This window comes from Triturus cristatus, chromosome 5_2 (genome assembly GCF_964204655.1).
Source record: "Triturus cristatus chromosome 5_2, aTriCri1.1, whole genome shotgun sequence".
NCBI classification, from domain to species: domain Eukaryota; kingdom Metazoa; phylum Chordata; class Amphibia; order Caudata; family Salamandridae; genus Triturus; species Triturus cristatus.
In genome coordinates this window covers 116,533,105-116,556,405 of record NC_140588.1, presented here as the reverse complement: position 1 = coordinate 116,556,405, position 23,301 = coordinate 116,533,105, and the positions used below count along the sequence as shown (strand labels likewise).

At 38.9% G+C, this 23,301-nt stretch overlaps 1 protein-coding gene across 1 annotated transcript in view; it reads left to right on the top strand.

The window, feature by feature from the left end:
* CDH18 (cadherin 18) overlaps positions 1-23,301 on the top strand; it is a 2,052,455-nt gene that overhangs the window by 1,315,673 nt on the left and 713,481 nt on the right. The window contains exon 7 of the mRNA XM_085606897.1: positions 5,574-5,741. Within this exon, the coding sequence (XP_085463023.1) occupies positions 5,574-5,741 (168 nt within the window). The remainder of the gene's footprint in view (positions 1-5,573; positions 5,742-23,301) is intronic.

Here is a 23,301-nt window from a genome sequence, read left to right as displayed (position 1 = left end):
GGCCGGCATATTAAATGAGACTCCATGGGTCACCATCCCCTAGGACTGCAGTGGAGAATATATGGCACACTTGTTGCTTGCCACTGTGCCTGTGGGGAGGCAGTGAGCTGAACTACAACTTCCCTGCCTGTGCTCCATGAGCAGGCTCCCACCAATAGGCAGAAGCTGAGGAAAGGTGATTTTGTGAGAAACAAACTGTGTGGTTGGCAGCAGCATGCTACATACACAGTGCTGCACACATGGTAGCAGACAGGGGCTGCTACGGCCTTAGGTATCATCCCCGCAGCTCCAAGTGAAGGCCTCTGTCCAGGATAGGGATACCAGGAAATGACTCACAGAGACTGTCAAAAAAGTGAAAGGCCTAGTTTCAGAAGCGGTGAAGCAGCCTATCAAACGTGCAGGAATCAGATGAAGGGGCACTTCATAGGCCCCTACATGGGCCTAATTTGCAAATGTTCTTTCTTTGTAGTGTCCCAGAATGGGCAGGGGCACAACCAACAAAAATCTGCAAGTGTTGAGGGGGAATGGTGAGGGTGCTCCAGCCCCCACAAAGATTGGCTCCAAACATTGCCCTAAGCCTCCAAGAGAGTCATAGGCATCACCCCTGGAGCGGTTTTACATGGTTTTAAAGCTCTCTGGAGCCTGTGGCTTTGTACATAGGCTCTGGAAGAACCAGGGTCCAAGAACCCTATTGGCTTGTCTAAAGTCTCAGTAGCAGCAGAGTAAAAGTAAGAAAAAGACTCTGTGGCACGTTAGTAATTTAATGCTTTCCTCCTAATATTGATGGTTTACAAGTCTAAAAATGCTACTGAATATGAGTACTACAGTCATTGACATTAATGGTGCTGCTTTTACCAATGTGGTGACATCCTGAGAAAGCCAGCAGTCCTGCCTTATCTATTATGACACCATCTTATATTCTGATGTTATATCTAGTATAGGTGGTGTATTGTGGTTATAGGATTTGGGACGCATACTGATGTCACGTGATATGAGGGTGTTACCAAAAGTTGTTACATCTACCTGACTCTGAATATCTATAATTTAATGCATACCATTTAGCAGAATGTGTGTTATAAAAGTATTTTTTCTTTTTAAAAGAAAAAGCACTGACTGCACAATAATTTATTGAGTGATGTTGTTTGGTACCAGGGAGTTGGGGTTAATAGCCCACACCACCTCACTAGAGTAGTGCTTGGACTGTCTTGCTTCGCTACCCTAATAGAGTCATATTCTACAATGTGGTACTTGGTACCCAGTAAAAAGACAGTTGCAGACTTATTGCTTTGTGTAGGACTCACATTTTTCACAACTAATAACCCAATTTCTTACAAGATGTATGATAAAATGTTCTTGAACTTGCTATCCAACATCCAGCAGAATAAAGAAGTGGGCCCAAAGAAGACCATTTAGCAGAAGTAAAGATGAAATCAGATAGTTGCAAAAACAATTCTCCTTGTTCAGGACAGAAGAAAACCAATTACAGGACATTGGGCTAAAATTAGAATAAGGAGAAAAAATAGAGATTGGTCCATCAATGTACCTTTCCTTGATAGTACTATGTACCATTACCCTACTTGAAGGCTTTAGCATAAAGAACAGATTCATAAATACAGTCACTCATTGCTCTGACTTAAGAACAGTGAAAATCTAGTTTTATTTTGCACTTATCTGAAAGCAGAGCAGTGAAAAACGAATCTTGATACCAGAGCTCTGGCAGATGTAGATCCATCTTCTTCCCAGGTCTCTGCAGACCAGAGGGACAAGGTGATTGGAACTGAGGTGTACCATCTCTTCAATCTGCTTTATCCACTTCTGTGCCTCCACAGAGCTGAGGATACTAGGTAATGAAGATGCGGCTTTTGTGTTGCCAAATGCCACCCCCTCCTTAGCTACTGGTCTGTGCATACCCATCCATGGCTGATTGTGGATTGCAGATTGTGATGGTTTTAACTCTCAAAAAGATACTGTCAGCCAACACTGATTGTCTCCTCTGAGACTGGAAATGAAACATGTGGTTTTTAGCCAAGATGATGTGTTATTTTCTTGCCCTTAGTGGTAAAGAGGAACATAACAGCAGGAGAGTGCCATTAGAAGTTTGACAACAAATAACACATTTCTCTATTCTGATGAAGGGAAGATCAGATTCAATAATAACAACAATACTAAAAATAATAATAGCAATAATAATATCAGATACATTACATCCTACCACACATTATAAGAGTATTGCAAGTCCCCTTCTGTGACCATACAGAGGAACAAAACCAAAGGCTGAGTTAATTTATAATGTCATGAAACTTCAAGTCCCTGGTAGGACGCACTATGATGTTACAACCGAACTGTAATAACTTATCACAGTTAAGCAGCCAGGTCATTTTATTACTACAAACCTCTCGATATGTTGCAAATCATCTGTGATAAGGTAATTGGAGAGTGGTTTTTTTAATGTGGGGATTTTAAGCTCCCATGAAAAATAATCACATTAAGAATAATAATAATAATAACAATAGGGATAAAGTACCTCCTGCCACACATTATAAGAATATTGCTAGCACCTTCTGTGACGATGCAGAGGAACAAGGCCAAAGGCTGAGTTAATTTATAAGGTCATGGCACTCCAAGGCTCTGGCAGGGTGGATTATGATGTCACAACTCAACTGTAATAATTTATTACAGTTAAGCAGCTGCATCATTTTATTATTACAGACAACTCAAGATGTCACAAGTCATCTGTTAATAAGGTGATTAGTGACTGTTTTTTATGTAGGGATTGCAGGCTCCCATGAGTCATATTCACAATAATAATAAAGATTGCTATTAATATTATTATTATTAGTAGTAGCAGTAGTGCTAGTAGTAGGTGTAATAACAGTAGTATTAGTATTCCTCTTATAATATCATTATTATTGTAATCCACAGAAGACAATATTATCTCTATTACATTAATTTTCAACGAAATACCTTTTTTGCAAGTGAGTAGTGGTGTGGCAGTAGTAAGGCCCCAGCTCCAAAATGCTGCTCACAAGAGGAGAGAGCCCATGAAAATAGTAAAGTGTTTAGAGAGAGGCTGCGCACAGCGCTGTGGTCCCTACAAACATATCCGCCTCACTCGCATAAGACCCAGGTAGGCTCGCATGAATAAGAGCCTGTGAACAGCAGTACAGATGCATCCGGTACACATTGCTGAAGAGGGTACAAATGGAGGCCCAGACACCACTCCAACGCTGGATAGGGGCACAAGTCGAGATCCCGCATCCTGGCACTGGAGGGGAGTATGAATTTTGGCCTAGCTTCCTCCTGAGCACCGGGACTCAAAAGGGATGCAAATAATATGTGATGACCTGGTACCATCTATGTACATTTTAAGGATATAGCAATTCACCTAATGAGAGTCCAATTACCCTATTTTGGCCGTGCCCTCAGTATCATGCATCTGTATATTCATGGAACATCTAAGTAACTTGGAAAAACCTAATAACTTATAACTGTGGGAACAATATAGCATTAATTAGTATTATTATTAACAACGTCCTCGATAATACATTCCATGTATCTGCCTGTATGGAAGAGAGCTTCCTCTGCATGAATGCAATGACGTCTGAGATGGCTGAAGAAAATTTGCTCAATCCCTATTTTCATTCCAAATTTCATCTACAACTATAGAACTTTGAAGTTACCAAAGAGATATACGGTGCGTTATAAATAAAGAAATAATTGAATTATTGCTATGATTATTATTATTAGCAGTGCTCTGGAAATCCACCTCTAATCTTGGAAAGAGACCCAGTAAGGAAATAGTGGATATTTATCTGGTAAAATCAGTATCCATAGCTTCCTATGGACCTGCAATTTGGGGTACAGCACAAGTGGATGTTTTACAGTCAATTGAGGGTACATTTCTATAAAGATTGCTGTCAATCCCAGCCTCTTGCCCGAATATCATTGTTCAAGAAGAACTAGGTCTCCTCTTTATAATTGATTACATTGAACTGGCCCCACTTTTACTATGGCTAACAATTTGGAAAAGGAACTCTGTTAAATTAAATCAAATGGTGCTTGGGGATATAGTTACCCTTGACCGTGCATCCAGTATACATTGGTTAGTATATGTAAAGCGGACTTTTAATGATCTGGGCTTTGCATTCTTGTAGGATTTTCCATTTCACTGTTTGTCAAGTGGGAACATGATAGGTGGCAATAAAACCAATCCAAATCTACGGTATTAAGTTACGAGGTATTGCTCCCTGTGGCAATGGGACATGCCTCCATCTTTCCTTTGTGTCCAACAATGCGCACTGCTTCCTATTGACTAGGTTGAGACTGAACATCTTCCCGTTAAAGGTTGGCAACCCGTTACAAGTATACTCACCTAACCAATTTTCTCCTTGCCCTTGTGGTGGGCGGTCCAGTCAATCCACTTCTCACATGTTATTCTTTTGCCTATTTCATAAGTTGGAGAGGAAAAAAATGTATTATTCCTATGCTGAGAAAATTGAGTATACATTCGCATTCTCTAGCCCTTGCAGTAATAAACTTCTTGGAAACTCCTTTCATATGTGTTTTTGACAGCCAGTTTCTTGCACTCAGTCTTACACATTAGAAAGAGATCATCCACAAGAGGCTTTGCTCTATTTTGAATTTTTAACCACTGAAAACTATTCTTAAAGCTTTGTATGTGCAATTGATATTGTGCCCTAAGTACGTGCCTTGCTTCTAGAGATTGTATAGGCTACAGAAGGCAATTTCTTTAAAATATATTTCATATTTTTAATATCTAAAACAGCTTTGTTGCATATTTTTATGTGTTGCATATTTAATATTTGTACTTTTATGCATTGACTAAATGCGAAGAAAGTTGACCTGATGATGATATTATTGTTAGCATTATTATGACCATCGTATTGATTGTTTTATATTTATAACACCACATTCAAAAACATAATTTAAGCTCTCTCTTTCTTCAATTACACATTGCTATAGTCCTTAATTTGCACTCGGCGATAAGAAGTAAAAGCAGCAGACCACAGGTAGTCTGTAAGACGTTGACATTATTAATTCTCCTAGGAAGACCAATACCAATTCATAATTTATTTTGCAAATCACAATTTTTCTGTTGCTCTTATCCTTCATAGTATACCTTTTTCAGGAAAGTGTCTTAGCTGTAAGTTGAAAGAATTTGGTAAAAACTCAAAAATACCATATTGTATATGATGATACAGTAGCCTCCTTGCATCACGTGATTTGCTTTCATATGGCATCGAGCAGATGCTGAATTGGAAAGCGAGTTCAAATTGTTTTTGTGCAGTTTCAAAGAGAGTGAATTACATCAAAACGTGTTTATACTTTATCGAGCATTGCACTGGCATGAATTTCTAAAGATTAGAAATAGGCAGAAGTCGATTGATAAAAATTTTACTCAGATGTGTATTGAACCGAGTTTAGCTATCTTTCCACAAATACTCAAATAATTTGAAGACCATACATTTTCCTTTAATCACTATATATTGCTCTTACTGAGTAGAATTCCTTCATGACATTTTGGAACTTTTGATCTTTTTTTCACATCACAGGTGTGATCCGGACTGCGTTGCCAAGCATGGACAGAGAAGCAAAGGAACACTACTCAGTTGTCATTCAAGCCAAAGACATGGCCGGACAAGTTGGAGGATTGTCGGGGTCAACAACTGTGAACATCACCCTCACTGACGTCAATGACAACCCCCCCAAGTTTCCTCAGAGTACGTGCATTTGTTTGATATTGGCATGCTATTCACATTCACAATTTAATATCTACTTATGAAAATGTGATTTATTGAACATAAATATTATTATGATCAATGACCCTTTAAAAGAGGTGTGTTACAACAATATTGACTTTTAAAGATCGACCTGCAACAACATCGACTGCAATATATCGACTTGCACAGTATTGTCAAGCGATATAGATGTAGAGTGACGCTAATCAATCAATCAATCAATCATAGAATTTGTAATGCGCACCACTCACCCGCGAGGGTCTCAGGGCGCTGGGTGGAAGAGGGGGGGGGTTGCCGCTACTGGTCGAACAGCCAGGTCTTGAGTCACCTCCTGAAGGTCAGCAGGTCTTGGGGACGCTAACACGTCTACTCTATATTCCTCAATATATCCTTACTTTGTTGATAATGCTCAGGTCAGTATCCTTTTTATTTTTTAATATTTTAACATTTACCTTTTAATAGAATCTGTCGACTAAAGACTCACTAGTGATCAGTCGCCATTTTGTAGACAGTATTTCCTTCTAATACACTCAATGCCAGTGCTTGTAAATACCACTTAGAGCACAACCAAGAGTTTGCACCCAAATAGTGATTTCCAATTCCTGCTGTTGGTATCAAGGGACATGGTTTGAAAGAGGCAACACATGCATGAATTAGGTGCACAGACAATGATACAACAAGCTATGCCTCATTGCAACCCACAAAAAAACTTGGCCCTAGTAAATAGCACACCCTAGTATCGCTGTTTTTTGGCGCAAAATTTCTCAACCATGAGCCGAATGGACATGGATATATGTAAATCGAGAACTTTGAATCTACATTAATTAAAATACCTCTCAAAAATGAAAGATATTCTCTGCAGTCTGGGCTTAGCAAATGTACAATATGCCACAGTATTGTTCTATTTTAAAGGCTAAAAGCATGACAATGGGTAGGCTGCATCATTGGAAGGAACATGCTGGTAATATTTGATGTACCATCTTTTCTTTTGTGGGTAAATGTAACTGGCTACACTGAAGACCTCTCAGCCTTCTCTAACATTACAGGGTAGCTTACAATATTAACTTAGAAAAATAATTCAGCTGAACCTATTTCAGTCCCTCAACTCACATTGTGTAACTAATCAAAGACCACCTGCCTTTGAAAGTCACACGTTTTATGGCGCTAAACATGTGACATGTGTCGGCTGCATGTAGCTTCTAAGGGAAGATAATTAAAGGGAATTTCTTAGAAGCTACAATTATTTGTGTTTTTCTAACTGTTCGGTGCACTAATACAGAGGCCTGTATTTGTTTGTGTCTGTGACAAAATTTAATCGATTTCGATTGCTGTGGTTGTTCTAGGAACAGACTACAATGGGCCCATCTTGAAAATCTGTTTTTTGTCTTAACAAGGCTCCCCTTCTTTTTCTCTGCTGCCTACTGCTGGAATGTGGACTCTCCACATCGAGAAACCACTAAAAATAACAGTTTCTAAGTCCATTTGTTTCCTTTTTAAACGTGAAGAGAATTTGTAAGACTCGTTATTTGGGTGCTGGTAATTGTATGTAAAGGTGCAGTATTCATTATGTCTACTGCAGGGGTGCAGCCCCCCCCCCCCCATTCTTTGCATGAGAAAGGCCCTAAGGGCTCTGGGCATATTTATCTGTGCATCAGCTCACAGGGGCCATCTATAAAGCCAGAGAGAGGAGAGAAGGGGGAAATATATAGCCCACTGAGGCCTGGAAGCTTGAAAGGAGAACAGGGACCCAGGAGGCCCGAGAAAAAGAGATGCACTCTTAGGCTCACTAAAGGTAGTCTAAGATCAGGGATCACCAAAACAGTAGGGATGGGACCAGCCATTGGATTACAGGGTGGTAAATGAATGCAAATGGCCTACACAATGTAACTCATTTTTTTACCTCTACTGTTGTCTCATTTGGAGTGATTCAAAAAGACTACTAACTTAACAGAGTTTTCACCATAAATCTGATGAGACTATAGTAAAACTGGGAGTTGGGAATCAGAGTAGGGGCATTGCCTTCCAGCTCTTCTAGGTGCTATATCTGATGGTGTTTCATAAAGAAGAGGTAGATTTTACACAGGCATACTTGTATGTATATATATGTGTGCATAGCACTAACCTAGCCAAAAACAGCAGAGTGCTGTACAGGATCAAAGATAAGCATAAACAATGAGTAATAGGAGAGGAAGATGGGTTATGGATTGTTACTGCATTGTGATGTTGTGTTCTTTACAGAAGTGAGTCCTCAACTCTTCCCTAAATTGGAGCAGTGTTGGGGTGGCACTCATGGATACAGAGATGTTGGTCCAATTCCTGTCTGCATAGGTAGAAAGTGCCTGCTACCTTTTTTACCCTTCATAGTCTGAAGGAGATGTGACGGTGGGTATGCCCAGAACCAACAGAGACAGTGAGCTGTCTGCAAGTTAAGCTTGGTAAATTAAGCAACCTGTTTCGAAGATGGTACAGGCCAGCAATGGGAGCCAATGCAGTACCAACATTATGGGGGTGATGTGATTGCATTTCTTTAGGCCCTCAACAAGAAGACCCCACATATTAGTCCCTGCATGGCCCCATGTTATCCATGTGTGGCGGGGTTGTGGGGAATCCCCTTATTGTTCATCAGCAAAATTTTGCCATGTATACCAGCAAAAACACACGCGCTCCAGGACTGCCAGGACTTTCAAATAAAGTGGTGTCTTATTGAAAAAAACCAATGCGTCTTGGCCGAATTTTGGCCTTGATCACAGGTTGGTTTCCATTTACACATATCAAGGTCTTAAATGATGCACACAGTGAAAATAGTGAAAATAAACAATGTCACTGAACTTTGTGTTAAGATCCAAACAAAGTGCCTCTGCCATCTTGGAATGGCGCCAAAGGTTTGGAAAAATACATTGCAATAGATCAAAATCATGCCTTGTGCAACTACTACTCTGCACCAATAGCATATAATCACAGCACGGGCATCCTGTGCGAATCTGTAACGGATCCGATGACATTATATTTAGAAAATAGCATTAAAAACTGTTGAAGTTCACTGAAAAAAACAAAAGTTACAGTGACATTATAGTTGAGAAATAGAATTAAGAAAACCATAGAAATTGACTATAAAAAACAATGGTTTCAGGGATGTTATAGTTATGTTCAGATGTTACACACACACACACAAAACCATAGAAATTCAGCAGTTATAGTTATAGTTATCTCAAATAACTATAACTGGTGCCCTAATGCAACAGTTATTATTATCGTAACTGGAGTGTTTTGGGAAACACCCACTTGCTGGATGGATTGTCTGCATTCTTCTTCTGCACCAGTCTGCAGGTGGTCCAAAACAAAATCATCTAATAATTTGCCAATTGAAAATGCCAGTGAATTTCATGTGTAGTTCTGGGGGCTCAAAATTCAGTTCTACTTGCAAGTGAGGAGACTACTTCCACCTTACCATTTAATTTGGAACTGCACACAAATTATAGCAGGTAGCAAACAGAGGCCCTAAGAGGTTTCTCATGGTTCAATATTTTACTTTAATACATCGATGGTTAATCAACCCAGCCCCCAAGACTTGGTTGCCCAAGAACATTTCATGCCTTTGTGCCATTTCAGGAGCAGAGGCAGACAAGTTATTGAGGTTAATATACCTATACCCTCCTCGGTTAGTGGCTTCACCCCTTTTGAAGAGTGAAGCATTAGGAAATAGTTAATCTAATCTTCTTCAGAAAAAGCATTCCCAGACCTTGGTCCCTAGGTTTTTTTGTGTGTCTCCTAATCTCACAAAAGTATTTGCAGACATGGCTTGGGTAAAAGAAGACCAGATATGGGCTTCCTGCAATTCTTTGTGCACTTGAGAAGAAATTACAAACACATCTTCTATCTTTATTTTTACCCTTGAAAGGGTTTGAGTTTTTCATAGGCACTGAAATTCTTTAGTAGTCCAGCCACGGAATATCATTATAGAAAGATTTATTTTAAGTAATAGGTCTAAGTAGATTCTCAATTAATGATTCAAAATGCTTCAGAATACCCCCTTTGAGAAGAAAGGAGTCATCACCCATTACTTCAAAACGTTTGTCATGGAGTTGCTCTCTAAAGAAATATGATCAATGATTTCTTGTATTTCCTTTAGAAACAAATAATCCTTCAAATGTAGGAAATGGGTAACCATATTGATTGAATGTAAAAGCAAATTGCGCTCACTAAGAAATTTAGTGAGTATTTTGACGGTATAGTCCAAAGAAGGCAATCACATTATCTTCTACTGAATTCTCTTTTGAGCTTTTGAGCTTTTGGTAATTGAAGACGTGATATCATCCTTAATTCAGCCATTTTGAATTACAAAATAAAGATGACCTAATTCAGCTAGTAATTCTTTATCACATTTGCCTAATTTTTGAAAAGTAAAAAAGCCCTGATATACTCTGGACCCTAGTCTGTTCCTCATCTTCTAACATTTTACAAAGAGAATGTAAGATGTTAGCATTACAATCTCCTACTAATAATTTCTTAGTAGGAGCTTCAGTGTGGTAAATATTTCAAAACTCAGCCCAAATTATTTTTAAAATTCTATCACTTGAACTTCACAGAAGAACATAGATTTTATAGGGGACGCATGATTTCTGGTCATTCCTTCATGGAATTTGACAACATTTTAATAGATATAAGTTTCCAATCTGTTTTAGCTTTTAGCATTATCTAAAGAAACATACATAGGCCAACACTAAAGGAGACCATGGCAAAATATTGAATGCCATACTTCTCTGAGAGTTCCCACTCTCCTAAGGCCCATGTCTCCTATAAAGAAGGTTACAAATAAATGTATGAACTTCTTTTAATCTCTTCGATCTTAAAGATTTTCAACCACCTAGTGAAAGTTCATTGTTGAAAGTTTGAACATTTGGGTCAGTGGTTGAAGAGGTACTCAGTATCTCTTGGAGCCAGACCCAGGAGGATTCCTGCATGCGGATCATTTCAGTATTAAGAGAAATGGTGGGCGCTTAAAGTATTCCACCACTCCTGAAAGCTTTACCATCAGATTGGAAACTGAGAGAGTGATAAAATTAGGGAATGAGGCTTCTTTACCCATGTGATGCATTGGCAATTTATGTCTTGGAATTGCCGGTCTCCTGAGATCAGTATAAGAGAACAAGGGTACCCGAATATACAAACCCGGGGTTAACATATGTTGAGGCAAAACAATGGTTCAAAGTTGGCTACAATGGGTCCAGGGCAAGAGGTAAGATCCCCAAGGGGATTCTGAGAGTTAACAAAGCAGTTTGTCATACTGGGAAGGAAGAGTAGGGTAGCATATGTTGTGTTGTATAAAAATGAACAGTTTATTTTACACAAGTAGTTCTTAGTACTGTAACTAGTTTTCAGGTGCTCACAAAAAGTAAAAAGTGGGTGTGTCGTGACAAAGTGATTTTGAATTTAAAAACAAAGCATCGCATTGACAACATAGGATAGAACTCCACAATAGATTTTTACAATGAAAGGAGTTCCTGTTGTGGGGGTCGACGGCGTTTCGATCTTTACACAATTAGGATCATCTTCAGGACATATAGTGAGCAGCCTGAAATCTCTATTAATGGGGTCAGCACTGGACTTGTGGTGACGATGTCAACCGGTGTTAAGATAAGATGATTGTGAGGCAGAGTCTTTTTTTAGTTGATAGTGGCCGCTACCCAGAGTGGGATTTAAAAGGAGTATCGGGAAAGGACTGTAGACTGACAATTCCGGCGATATGGGCTTCACGTCTCGCTTGGTGCAAATAACTTCTATTTATATGTAATTAGTTGAGAGAGCAAGTCTGTAGATCATCAGTGCCTGCGGTGTGGGCTTCATGTGTTGCTCATAGTGAACACTGTTTACTTAGGTATTGGGCTCATGGCTGGGACATGTTATTGTCAGAGTAAACTGTTTAAATATTTGCAGCAGTTAGGAGACGTTGATGTCTTCTGAGTCTTTTTTTGCTTGTAGATCACGGGTAGGAGTGAAACACCTTCCTGGCGGCCGAGTAGCAATTGAATGAGCTGGAACGTGACATTTAGTAACTCCTGGTGAATCTGGGGATAGTAAGGATCAATGCATCTCTAATGAAATAGATCAAGTTTAGACAATATCAAATTACCAATTCCCTTATTGTAAATGTAATCCTAGTTACAGTAAAATGTTTATCTCTTAAAAAGATATTTTTAGGAGAAGTAATGTTTACAATATCTTAACCTTTATGTAAACACAAGATTTTGAATAGAATAAATTATTTGAGTAGTCTAGATCAATTTAGAGCGGTTTCCAGCTCTGGGGAAGTAGTCTATCAAATTGAGGCATGTGGTATATGTTAGATCTGAGTTAACAAACTTAAAACAAGAGTTACAGGTATCTGCAAAATTAGTTGCTGCACTGTGCACTTTATTCAGTTTCACAAGACCCAGGGCACAAAGTGTGCTTAGTAGCTCAGCTTCAAAAGTGAATTTTGAGGCCTGCAGCTATAGGTTGATTATCACATGTTTTGCCATTAGACACGCTTTGGTAGTATTTACTGTTTCTACAAATGAAACCACAACCTTTGATGAAATAGATGTTTTTGGAAATAGGATTACTGGGTGAAATCCTACTCAAGCAGCAACCACAATCTCTGTCAGGGTTAAACACAAACATACTCCAAATTAACCTGTGCTTAACACTCTGGTAGCTTGGTACAAAAGCAGTCAGGCTTAACTAAGAGGCAATGTGTTAAGTATCTACCCAGCTTTTCAAACAGCAAAAAAGTGAAAACTCACCCTAAGAAAAATCACATACCAAGAACAGAATGAAATTTAATAAAACATTTGAAGCAAAAATGACAAAAACTCAATCAGTTGAACCGGATATGCATATGCAATTTTAAATATTTATGTGAAAATAGTCCCTAGAAGCACAAATCGCTGACTGTGGTTATCTGGTTGTACCAGCTGGGACAAAGTCACAAGTTCAGGCCAACTGCAATTGAGTCCGGGGCATGATACAGGGACCAAGTTAGGCCCACTGAATAAAATTCCTAAGTCCAGGTTTGGGGAGCATTGAGAGATCCCTTGTCGAGTATGCGTCATGCAGTGGCTGTTCCAAAGCGCTATGGGGCTGCTAATTGGAGTTCTGCCTCATCATCCAGGATGTCGTAAATGAGGGACTTGTAATGGTTTGTTGCGCACTCCTGTTGGTGAACTTTGATTAAGTAGTAATCGGTTATTGCTTGTTGCTTAGTTATTTGTAGCATGCTGGTCAGGAATGAGGTGGCCTCTCTCATGGGTCATACTATTCATTTTTTAAGTGTAATGATGCACTTGACCCTTTCCGCACTGCTGTGGTTGTGAAAATATCTGTGTGTTTACAAATTTTCAACAATTGAACTGTGAACCATTTTTTCACAATAATCAAACATAAATGTATCAATCATATTCTTTTATTTTTATTGACATTTTTTGTGGATTACTCTCCGCTATTGCAACATATTTTGTAAAACAAACACAAATTTCAATAACAATTTATACAATATTGATAATGTATATCTGTGATTTACAAATTTCACAATAGAATATCTCTCTCTAAGTATTCCAAATGCATTTTGGTATATAAATATCCCTTCTCCAGGGGTGCTGTAATATAAACAATAAGATTGTTTGTTAATCTAAACAGGGGGGAGCTGACATGCTCAATGCATCGTGCATATAGACTGCATACGAACTTCGTTATGTTCCTGAATTTCATGGTTGTTAACTCCCATATCACCGTAAATCTCATACGTAACATGCATTTCACAACAAGAAACCAAGTTCACTGAAATAACCTTTTACGGGGTAAATGTACCTAAGTCAAAAATTAAATGACACTCTACTTCACCACACTGTTTGTGCACCTTAACACAGTGAATAGATAGAAGTAGTGCAGAGAAGTGCTCAGCGTAATTGTGATGTGCTGGAAATCAGATTATGAAAACATGATATAAACACTCACTGAGAGAGACCTCTAGCCCTTGCAAACGTGCAATGCTAATGTCAAGCTGACCTTGGTCATGTAGTGGTCTGAGGAAACAAAACGACTGCTGAACAATCCTCGTTAACATACATCATGTTGTCTCATCACCTATAAGTCGGCTATTAAAGTACCTGCAATCTTGTCAAATCAGCCTGAAGTTCTCTAGTGCCAATATTTGAAAATGCTGTGTACTCAAACGTGGTCTTCAATACTGTGAATTACAAATAGAATTGATCAAAAGTTTGTTTCCTCAGATCACTCCATGACCAATGTCAGCCTGGCATTAACATTACGCATGCGCAAGAGCTAAAGGTCTCTCTCAGTCTGTGTTTATATCATGTTTTTATAATCTGATTTCGAGCACATCAGAATTAGGCTGATCACTTCTTTGCACTACTACTATCTATTCACGGTGTTAAGGTGTACAAACAGTGGGGTGAGGTAGAGTGTTATTTAATTTTTGATGTAGGTACTTTTACCTCGTAAAAGGTTATTTCAGTGAACTTTGTTTCTTGTTGTGCAATGCATGTTACGCATAAGATTCACGGTGATATGGGAGTTAACAACCACGAAATTCAGGAACATAATGCAGTCTGTATGCACGATGCATTGAGCATGTCAACTCCCCCCTGTTTAGATTAGCAAAACAATCATATTGTTTATATTACAGCAACCTTGAAGAAGAGATATTTATATCCCAAAATGCATTGGGAATACTTTGAGATAGATATTCTGTTGTGAAATTTATAAATCACAGATATACATTATCAACATTGAACACATTTTTATTGAAATGTGTGTTTGTTTTATAAATCATGTTGCAATAGCAGAAAGTAATCCGGAAAAAATTACAAACAAAAATAAAAGAAGATGATTGATACATGTATGTTTGATTAATGTGAAAAAACGGTTCACAGTTCAATTGTTGAAAATATTAAAACACACAGAAATGTTCACAACCACAGCAGTGCGGAAAGAGTCAAGTGTATCATTACACTTGTAAACATTAATAGTCAATGAGGGAATTGCCATGCACTGCTAATTACTACCCATACTACATCACTCATGACATGTTCTATGATATCATTGAAAACATAACTGTAACATCTGAAATGACATAATTGACAACAACACCGGGCGGCTTGAGTTACAGTTACTTGAGATCTCTATAACTGGTGAATTTCAGTTGTTTTGTTTGTTTAAAACGGCATGTTTTAACAGAACATTTCCACCTAGCTATAACATCCCTTTAACCATTGTTTTTTTCAGTTAATATACATATATGATAGCTTCCTTTTCTTCTCTTAGCTAATTCTCAGTATTAGTGCCCCATATTTAAATGTATCCACAAATATACCGTTCCACTTTTTGCCCTGTCAGTTTCATGTTTCTCCTTTTACTTGCCATTTTTCTTCTCGGTTCCTGTTAACAAAGATCCTGATTTGTGTTCCGTCCCAGCTTAACGTCCGTCTCCTTAAAAATCCTTAAATTAGCGATTTATCTATTCTTCCCACAATCTTCTTATTTTTCCTGCTCTCCTAAATATATACATTCTTTCTATAGACTTCCTTGCATATTTCCTTGATTCTTGCATGATCAATTTTGATTCTGAACCAATAATTTTCTGCTTTTCATGCAAAATATATATATTCAGTCCTCAAAGTAAGTTACATATAAGGGCTTAATAAATATGCATGCATAAATACATTTACTCATAATATAGGATTGAAGTAAAAGATCGATACAGATGCATTGATATTGGTTAAATTGAAATTTTCTTGTCTCTAGTTAGTCATAGTATCCATAGAAGTATAAATAAATAGACAGGTGGACGAATGCATTGATGAAGAGATGGTATAATGGCAAGAATAGACAGACTGAATGGATATAAAGACCGTTGAAAGGGGGCATTTATTTAGCACTCTTTTCTGGCCTATCTATCAATAAGCACTGTATATCGCTAATAAATATCTGTGGATACCTCAAAGTGGTATTGCTTCGAGACAAGATCCAATGATTTGTCTGCAGTTACTGTAACAGAGATACTTTAAAGTATGTGTTCTGGGGGATAGTAATCCCACATACTTGGCATCTATTGTTGACAGTAGTACTTTGGATTTGCAGAACTTTAAGCCATCTCCCAGTGCATGTCTACATCGTTATGTTCCTGTAGAAAGAATCAAATGCATTGAATAATTGTTTTAACTGATAAACTTCACACTTTTGGGATGTGGTTCATTTTTATGAGCCCTAAGATAAAAAAGGACCATGAATTTTCGTGAGTTGAAGTGCAAGGTTTTTCTTAAGTATAAGGTATAGATGTTTCAAATAGTATTGCCTGGAGTTCTTGACAGACCCAGAAAAACATTGAACCGTGTTTGAATGGAAAGAGATGGATTAGTGCAGTACCTTTTCAATTTATCTGACTAGGCAACATCTTACAAACTGACAAAGTATCTAGTGTCAAAACGTTACTCATATAATTTGTCAAGAAAGCAGAGGTTTTAGAGTAACCAAATCTTGATTACAAATAATATTTAGTGATAGTGAACGGATTTATAGAGTGTTCGGCTACTCAAGAGTGTCTCGTCACTATAACGTCTATGAAAAAACAGGTGCAAATGGCAATTACTGAGATAAAAGCTAGGTCTTAAGCTTTTTCTCAATAAAAGCTTCAGCCTTTGTTTGACACCAGTCTTGAGGGAGCTTGCTCCACACTACCTGGCCCCAGAAAGAAAAATAGTGACCATTTGCTGTAGCCAGACGAACCCTAGGGATCTTGGCCAGATGATTACTGGATGACCATAAAACTCTTGCCAGGCTGTAAATGGCAATCCTGACTGAGAGATAGTCAGGTCCAGACTGATGGAGAGCTTTATGCATTAAGAGAGCAGATTTAAAAAGAGTATGTTTTTCAGTGGGAAGCCAATGCAGATTGCGCAAATGTCTCAAGAAATATTCCTATTTTAGGAGATCGAGAACCAACCGAGCTGCCGCGCTCTGAACAGTCTGGAGTCTATTCAGAAGATACTGTGGCAGGCCTGCATATAATGCGTTGGAGATGACAGAAAGTGCACAACATCTTTTGCCATGCGTAGGATGTCAAAGCATACACCAACCACAGAGATAATTTGATTGTGGAATGACATTTTATTGCCAAGTTTAATCCATAAATATTTTGCAAAAGCAGCCTGGGTATCAGCTGGGGGCACCTCTGTAGGCCAAACAAAGTAATGTCCAAAGCTTAGCATCTCTGTCTTCTTTCTGTTACACTTCAGGTTTTTGCGAGTCTTCCATTGGAAAACAGCTGAGAGACAGGGTTGAAAACCATCCGAATCGATGGAAACCCTTTTGCTGAAAGAAAATCTGGTTGTCATCTGCATAAGAAATAATCTTAGCCCAATTGATTCCACCACCTTAGCTAGCTGAACATATTGAGATTAAACATAGTGGGGTTTACTGCTGAGTCCTGGGGGATTCTGACTGACAACCTTCAGCTGGCAGAGGCATAGGAGGTAGCCAGAATTCTTGACTCCCATCCTCAATGAAGGACTTGAGCCATTCCAGGCATTATCTCTAAAGTCAATTTCAAGCAAGCGTGCAAGCAGTATGGCATGTGGGACCGTGTCAAATGCTGCCGATAAGTCCAGCAACACCAGGAATGCCCTATCGCCCGCATTGATGGTACTTCTTATGAGATCCGAGACCTCCACAAAGACTATCTCAGTACTATACCTAGGTCTCAATCCAGATTGGCTTGGATGAATTAGCCCTCTAGGTAACACGAGGGCTGAAGATTGACACATTTTTCAGCTAACATAGAAGGTGCGAGAAGGAGGGAAGTTGTCCTATAATTGCCTGGAACATCAGGAACTGCGCTAGGCTTTTTTAATAGAGGAACAATTTTGCTCTCTTCCAACATCTGCATTGGCAAGAGACTTAATCAGCACTGCATTCAGGATGGGGTTGATTATATCCACACCTAGAGTGAATAGGAAGAAGGGGATAGGGATCATTAGGAGAACCAGATTTAAGATAGCTGTCCTAGAGTCTTCCAGAGAAATAGTGCTAAACTCATAGAGGCCACAAGAAATCGGAGTAGCCATCTGAACTGAAGTACCAGCAATCATGTCCAGGTTCAGAACCGCAGGGATCTATTTTGTATGTCTTGGTCGTTGTTATGTAATAATAGTGCGAGTTGCTCACACCAATTCACCAATGGGCGGATTTGTAAGGCATAAAAAGTATATACAGCATCTATCCATTTAGATTGCCAGTTTTAGATTTTTCAACGTGTATTTGTTCAATAAAATGTAATCAAGCGTACTCTATATCTGTCTTTATATACTACTTTACCCACAGCCATTACATAGTACATGATCAATTTCACCAAATCGATATTGCACGCCTTTCAAAAGAGTGAAAGGTTGACTCACCCATGCCGAGATAAAAACCAGCAACCTTCATGTCACACACAGCTCTCTGGAGTGAACACTCAACTCCCTGAGCTATTCCTCATAGGTCAGAAATCTTATTACTTTCATTTAATATGTGCTAAAGAGTGTGTAGAATATGTATAATTAGAAATGAACTGAACATACTGTTTGCATTACAAGATAACATGATTGCCATTCCTTAATCTCCTGGGTTAAAGATACCTCCAGATTTAGGCTGTTTACTCAGAAATGTGCAGAACTCCAGCTCAGGCTCGTGCAGTATGCCGAATTTAGATTAGCATCACCCCTAGTTAACCGCAAAGGGACCTTTGTTGACAGCAGCTTATTTTTATTTTAAATAGAATTCATAATATTAGTTGAACGTGGTAAGGAATGGCATTTACTGCATTTCATGCAATTCTCTTTGCAGAACAATTTATGGAATTATTCAGTATTTCAGTATTTCCAATAATTACCGACTGATGTGAAGCAAAAAACTTTAATACATTCTCAAATGTTTTATATTTAAAGTATGCATGTGTTTAATTGCGGTTTCTTTTCAAACATAAGTGGTATATTTTTCCTCAGTGCAAATTATATGTAAGCAATTCCTGAATCTATGTTTATGTCGTACACCTATAAATATCTGCCTGAAATACATATTCTACAGTGCCTCCTTGCCTTCTCTGAAGATAAAATATTTTATGATGTGCTAGAAATATCACTAGGATGTCAGAAACACATACATCAGTATAAAGGGTACATCAATGAACGGTTTATTACTAATATGCATTTCAACAAAGAAATAAACTGATAAATTGTAAACATATATATGGTTACTAGTAAACAAAATAAAGTCAACTGGTGTCTAGGTGTGATTGTTTTAGTTTCATTTTGATTTGTGCTGGAACTGTCTGTCTTTATATCTTTATCAGAAATTCTTTGCCGATCTAGTTTGCCCTACCTTCTAAAAATAGATTGTAATTGAGTTACACAGAAACTGGGGCACCTTTGAGATTATATTATTAACAAGTGTTACACTTAGAGAATGGAATACAACAGGGATTCAATGGTTATTTTCGGCCCTTACCTATATAAGTCCATGTTAGGCAGGGGCATAGGTTTGACGCTTAAACTTTCAAAAAACGTATTATAAAGTTTAGCCTATATATTGTGCATAGATATTTTGAACGTCTTTCAGAAAGAATGAAGACATTTCTTTTTAACTTTGGGGGCAATTAGCTATTTAGTCAAATTGTTCTTGTTTCATCTAGCATTGAAGAACAATGTAAAATGTTTTTTTTTTTACTTATAGCGACATGAAGAGTCTTTATGCCCGACTACATCTCTAGCTGTCTGAAAAACCTTGTGTTATCAATTCTTCAGAAACTACAATAAAAAGATGTACAGATAAAGAAAGATGGCTTTAGGCCTGTCTCTTTCAACCTTGCCCTACATATGCTTTTCATGTTTTGCCATTGCTTGAACCAGCTGTCTATCCAGAGCATGGCATTTCGAGAATAAGCAGATTGTCCCATTTGGGCTCCCATGGGGGTTTTGTGAAGGGAATATAGGTTGTTCTTTTGTTAGTTGGGAGATGTGAAATGGAAAACAGTGTGCGTTTTTATGTTTATATTTACTGTACTGACAGAGCGTTGTAATTCTTGATTATATATATTTCGTTTAGAAAGCGAGTGCTATTTAGATGCTTTAGTCTCTCAAAGACAGTGCTAATAAAGTATGCCATGTATGCAATAATTTCATCTATTTTCCTTTTCTGATAATTTGTCATGGAATTTAAACTCATTAAAGAAGTGCAGACAAATATGAGGAATATATTGGCTGTTGGACCTGACCCTTTTTGCGTGGCCTCGTCCAGATTTTTGCCTTCTATTGCAGCACCTGTTAATGTTGGCATTAATACCCGGTTCACTTTTTCCCAGCTAACCAGTGGTAAAATCCTTGTGATCTCTCTTTATAACAAGGTACAATTGGCTTGCACTTGATTGGCTGATTTATTTACTTGTGAGTCCCTAGTGGATGGTGCCACATGTACCCAAGTCCTGAAAATGGAATGCTACTAGTGGGCCTGCACAACTTGTGCCACCCACTAAAGTAGTCCTTTGACACAAAAGTCTCAGGCCTGCTACTGCAGACTGTAGTGCAGTTTTAAACTTCTATTTCGACCTGGCAAAATAAATATTTTGCTAGGCCTCCACCTATATTTTTAATACATGAAAGTAATCCTAAAGTATGCCCGAAGGACCCATAGGGCAGGGTGCCATGCATTTAAAACATAGGACGTGAATAGTTAAGTTTAGCATGTCCTGGCAGTGAAAAACCTCTAAGTTAATTTTTCACTGGTATAATATCTATATCTCCTATTGACTAACACTAGGTAACCTTATTGCATTTCATAAGTAGTAACTTCAGATTGGGAGCAGATAGAGATATGATGTTTACACTCAAATTATTTGTTATCTAAAACTCTATTTGATTGTAAAGTCAGAATCTATGATACAATTCTATAAATGCAACTTTTAGAAAGTTGGCATTGCTTGTCCCAACCATTTGTGCCTTCTGGGTCACATAACTGTGAATGACTCTGTTGTTGGAGATTATTTATTGCTTTCACACAGTGACAAAAAGGGGGCTTAGCTGTGGACAGGATGGCCCATCATGGCAGAATGACTAGGAAGGGCTGTACCCAGCCCTAGTTACATTTCAAAGGACTTAACCTCCTGCACACATGAACGAATCTCACACCAGACCTACTCTACCTTTTGTGACCCCCAGACAGTTTGGAGCCATGCATGACAGGGGAAGAGCTTTCCAGAACCAGATGTGAAGGTAGAACAGGGAGTCACCGGACACAAAGCCTGGCAACAGATAAAAACATTGTACCGCCAGAGCCACTCATCAGAACACTCCTGAACCTGCAGAAGTTACTGAAGAAGGACTTTCCTGCTGCCAGAGGACTGCCTTAATGCTTGAAAGACTGCCTCGTTTTCTAAAAAGGAAGCTAGGACCTGCTTGCATTCATCCCAGGCTAACTAGAGGGACTCCAAGGATCAGTTGGCTGACCTCTTGTGTGAGCTACTGGGACACAACAAGCTTCTGAGGCCTCCCTGCAACTGCCCAGCTGACCTGCTGCAACTGGACCTACCTGAGCTCTGCTCATCTCTGTTTGACTGAGACCCAGATCCCAAAGGGGGCATCTCCAGGCCCTGAACCCTTGACTGGCATCAAGGTGTGCGTTTCTAGAAGAAAAGTTGAAAATCCTTACGTTTTGGCTTCTTGATACTGCAAACGAGCCCGTTCATGCTAAGACTCAGATGCTCGCAATGACCACCAAAGCGAAGCTCTAATGAGGGCTGCCCTTCACGTCTACAGCGGTCACCAGTGGTGACGGGCAACAGGAGGCCTACACTTCACAATAGACCAATGACGGCCCGCAACAACCACCATCGCAAGGCTACAGCGACGACCATCCACAATGCTTGACATGGTCTTTGCACTACAGCGACCACCGTCCACGACGCGCGACCAGCTCTTTTCGCTACAGCAGCTACCATCGGCAACAGCCTCTTCCCCCATGAATGGAACTCTTAGCGCTGGACTTTGAAGGTAATCTTTCAGTGGGACTAACCTGGTCCCTGCATACGACCCACACTCCATTGCAGTCAGCCTGAACTTGTGAGTATCTGCCGGTCTAGCGCCACCACCTGACGGTGATTGCCGCTGTGTGCTTCTAGATGCAATTTACACTAAAATGTTTCAAATGCAATGTCTCTGGCTCTACTGATTGTATTTATATTGTTCTGGTATCATTCTATTTATCAAAATGTAGTCTACCTCCATAAAATGTTTTTCTTGTGTTGTGTTTTCACTTTATGACTAGTTGTGCACTGCATATATACATTAAACATTGCCAATAAATTAAGCCTGACTGCTTTTGTGCCAAGCTACCACAGGATTAAGGACTGGTTAATTTAGCCACATTTGTGGTTCCCCCTAAGAAGGATTGTGGTTGTTGCCTGAGTGGGACTTCCACCCCTGTGAACCAATAACCTAATTTCTTACATTGGACCTTCTCCAAAGTATCCACTATGTAATATTTTACTGAAAAGCCTTTCCCAGTTTACCAGACACAATGTAAACTCCATCTTCTGACTCCTTTTTATAACACTCTTGTTTGAGAGTATAACTTACCTCTTTTAATGGTGCCTTTTTAACAAAGAAGTCATACTCTCAGTTTCCCAGTTGTAGTCCATGATGTTGTTTTTTTGGGGATATTCTTCAAGGACCACTGAGGCAACACAAGCAAAGCTGCTCAAGTATTACAATACACTTGCACTAGCAGAAAGTTAGGTCTCTTGGTTTCGCCCAAAAATAATTCTGGTCCTTTGGGCAGGACTACTCACTGCTGCCCACTGCATACCCAGTTAGCATAACCTTGATGTGTACTAACAACCCTTTATCATGGGACGTAAGAGGATAGTTTGGTCGACAAATATTATGAGATTTCCAACCTATACGATATGATGTCACCATGTAATTTCACATTTTGCCAGGGCATTTTGCCATTCTTGAAGGTAAGACTACAGTGGTTCATGTACAGACAATTGGGATAACATGACTGGAGGAATGTAGATTATTATATGAAATGGACAAGTATCCACTTCACAGAAGAAGGCCACCAGCTACTAGCGGTCACACATATTAATAAAGCAAATCTGTGCTCAACCCTTGGTAATGTGACAAAAAGCAGCCTGGCTTAACTCAGTGGAAATATGTAAAGTATTTAAGCATCGCATAAAAATTTAGAAAAAGTCACAAAAAACACAATAAAAAGACAAATTGTGCGAGTTAACAAAGACCCACAATGACACAAATCCATTAAGGTGCAACCCTATTGAAAATGTAGCTGCCACTCTGGAACTGAATGTCAGATACCTGAAGCAGGTTGATCCTGCCGGTGCTCTAGAACCTTTGAAATTTGTCTAAGAAAATGTTCCAAGTCCCAAATGAAAAAGCGACTTTGTGTGTTTTTTGGAGCTGTGAAGATCTCCGGTGCTAAAATTCTGTCTTTT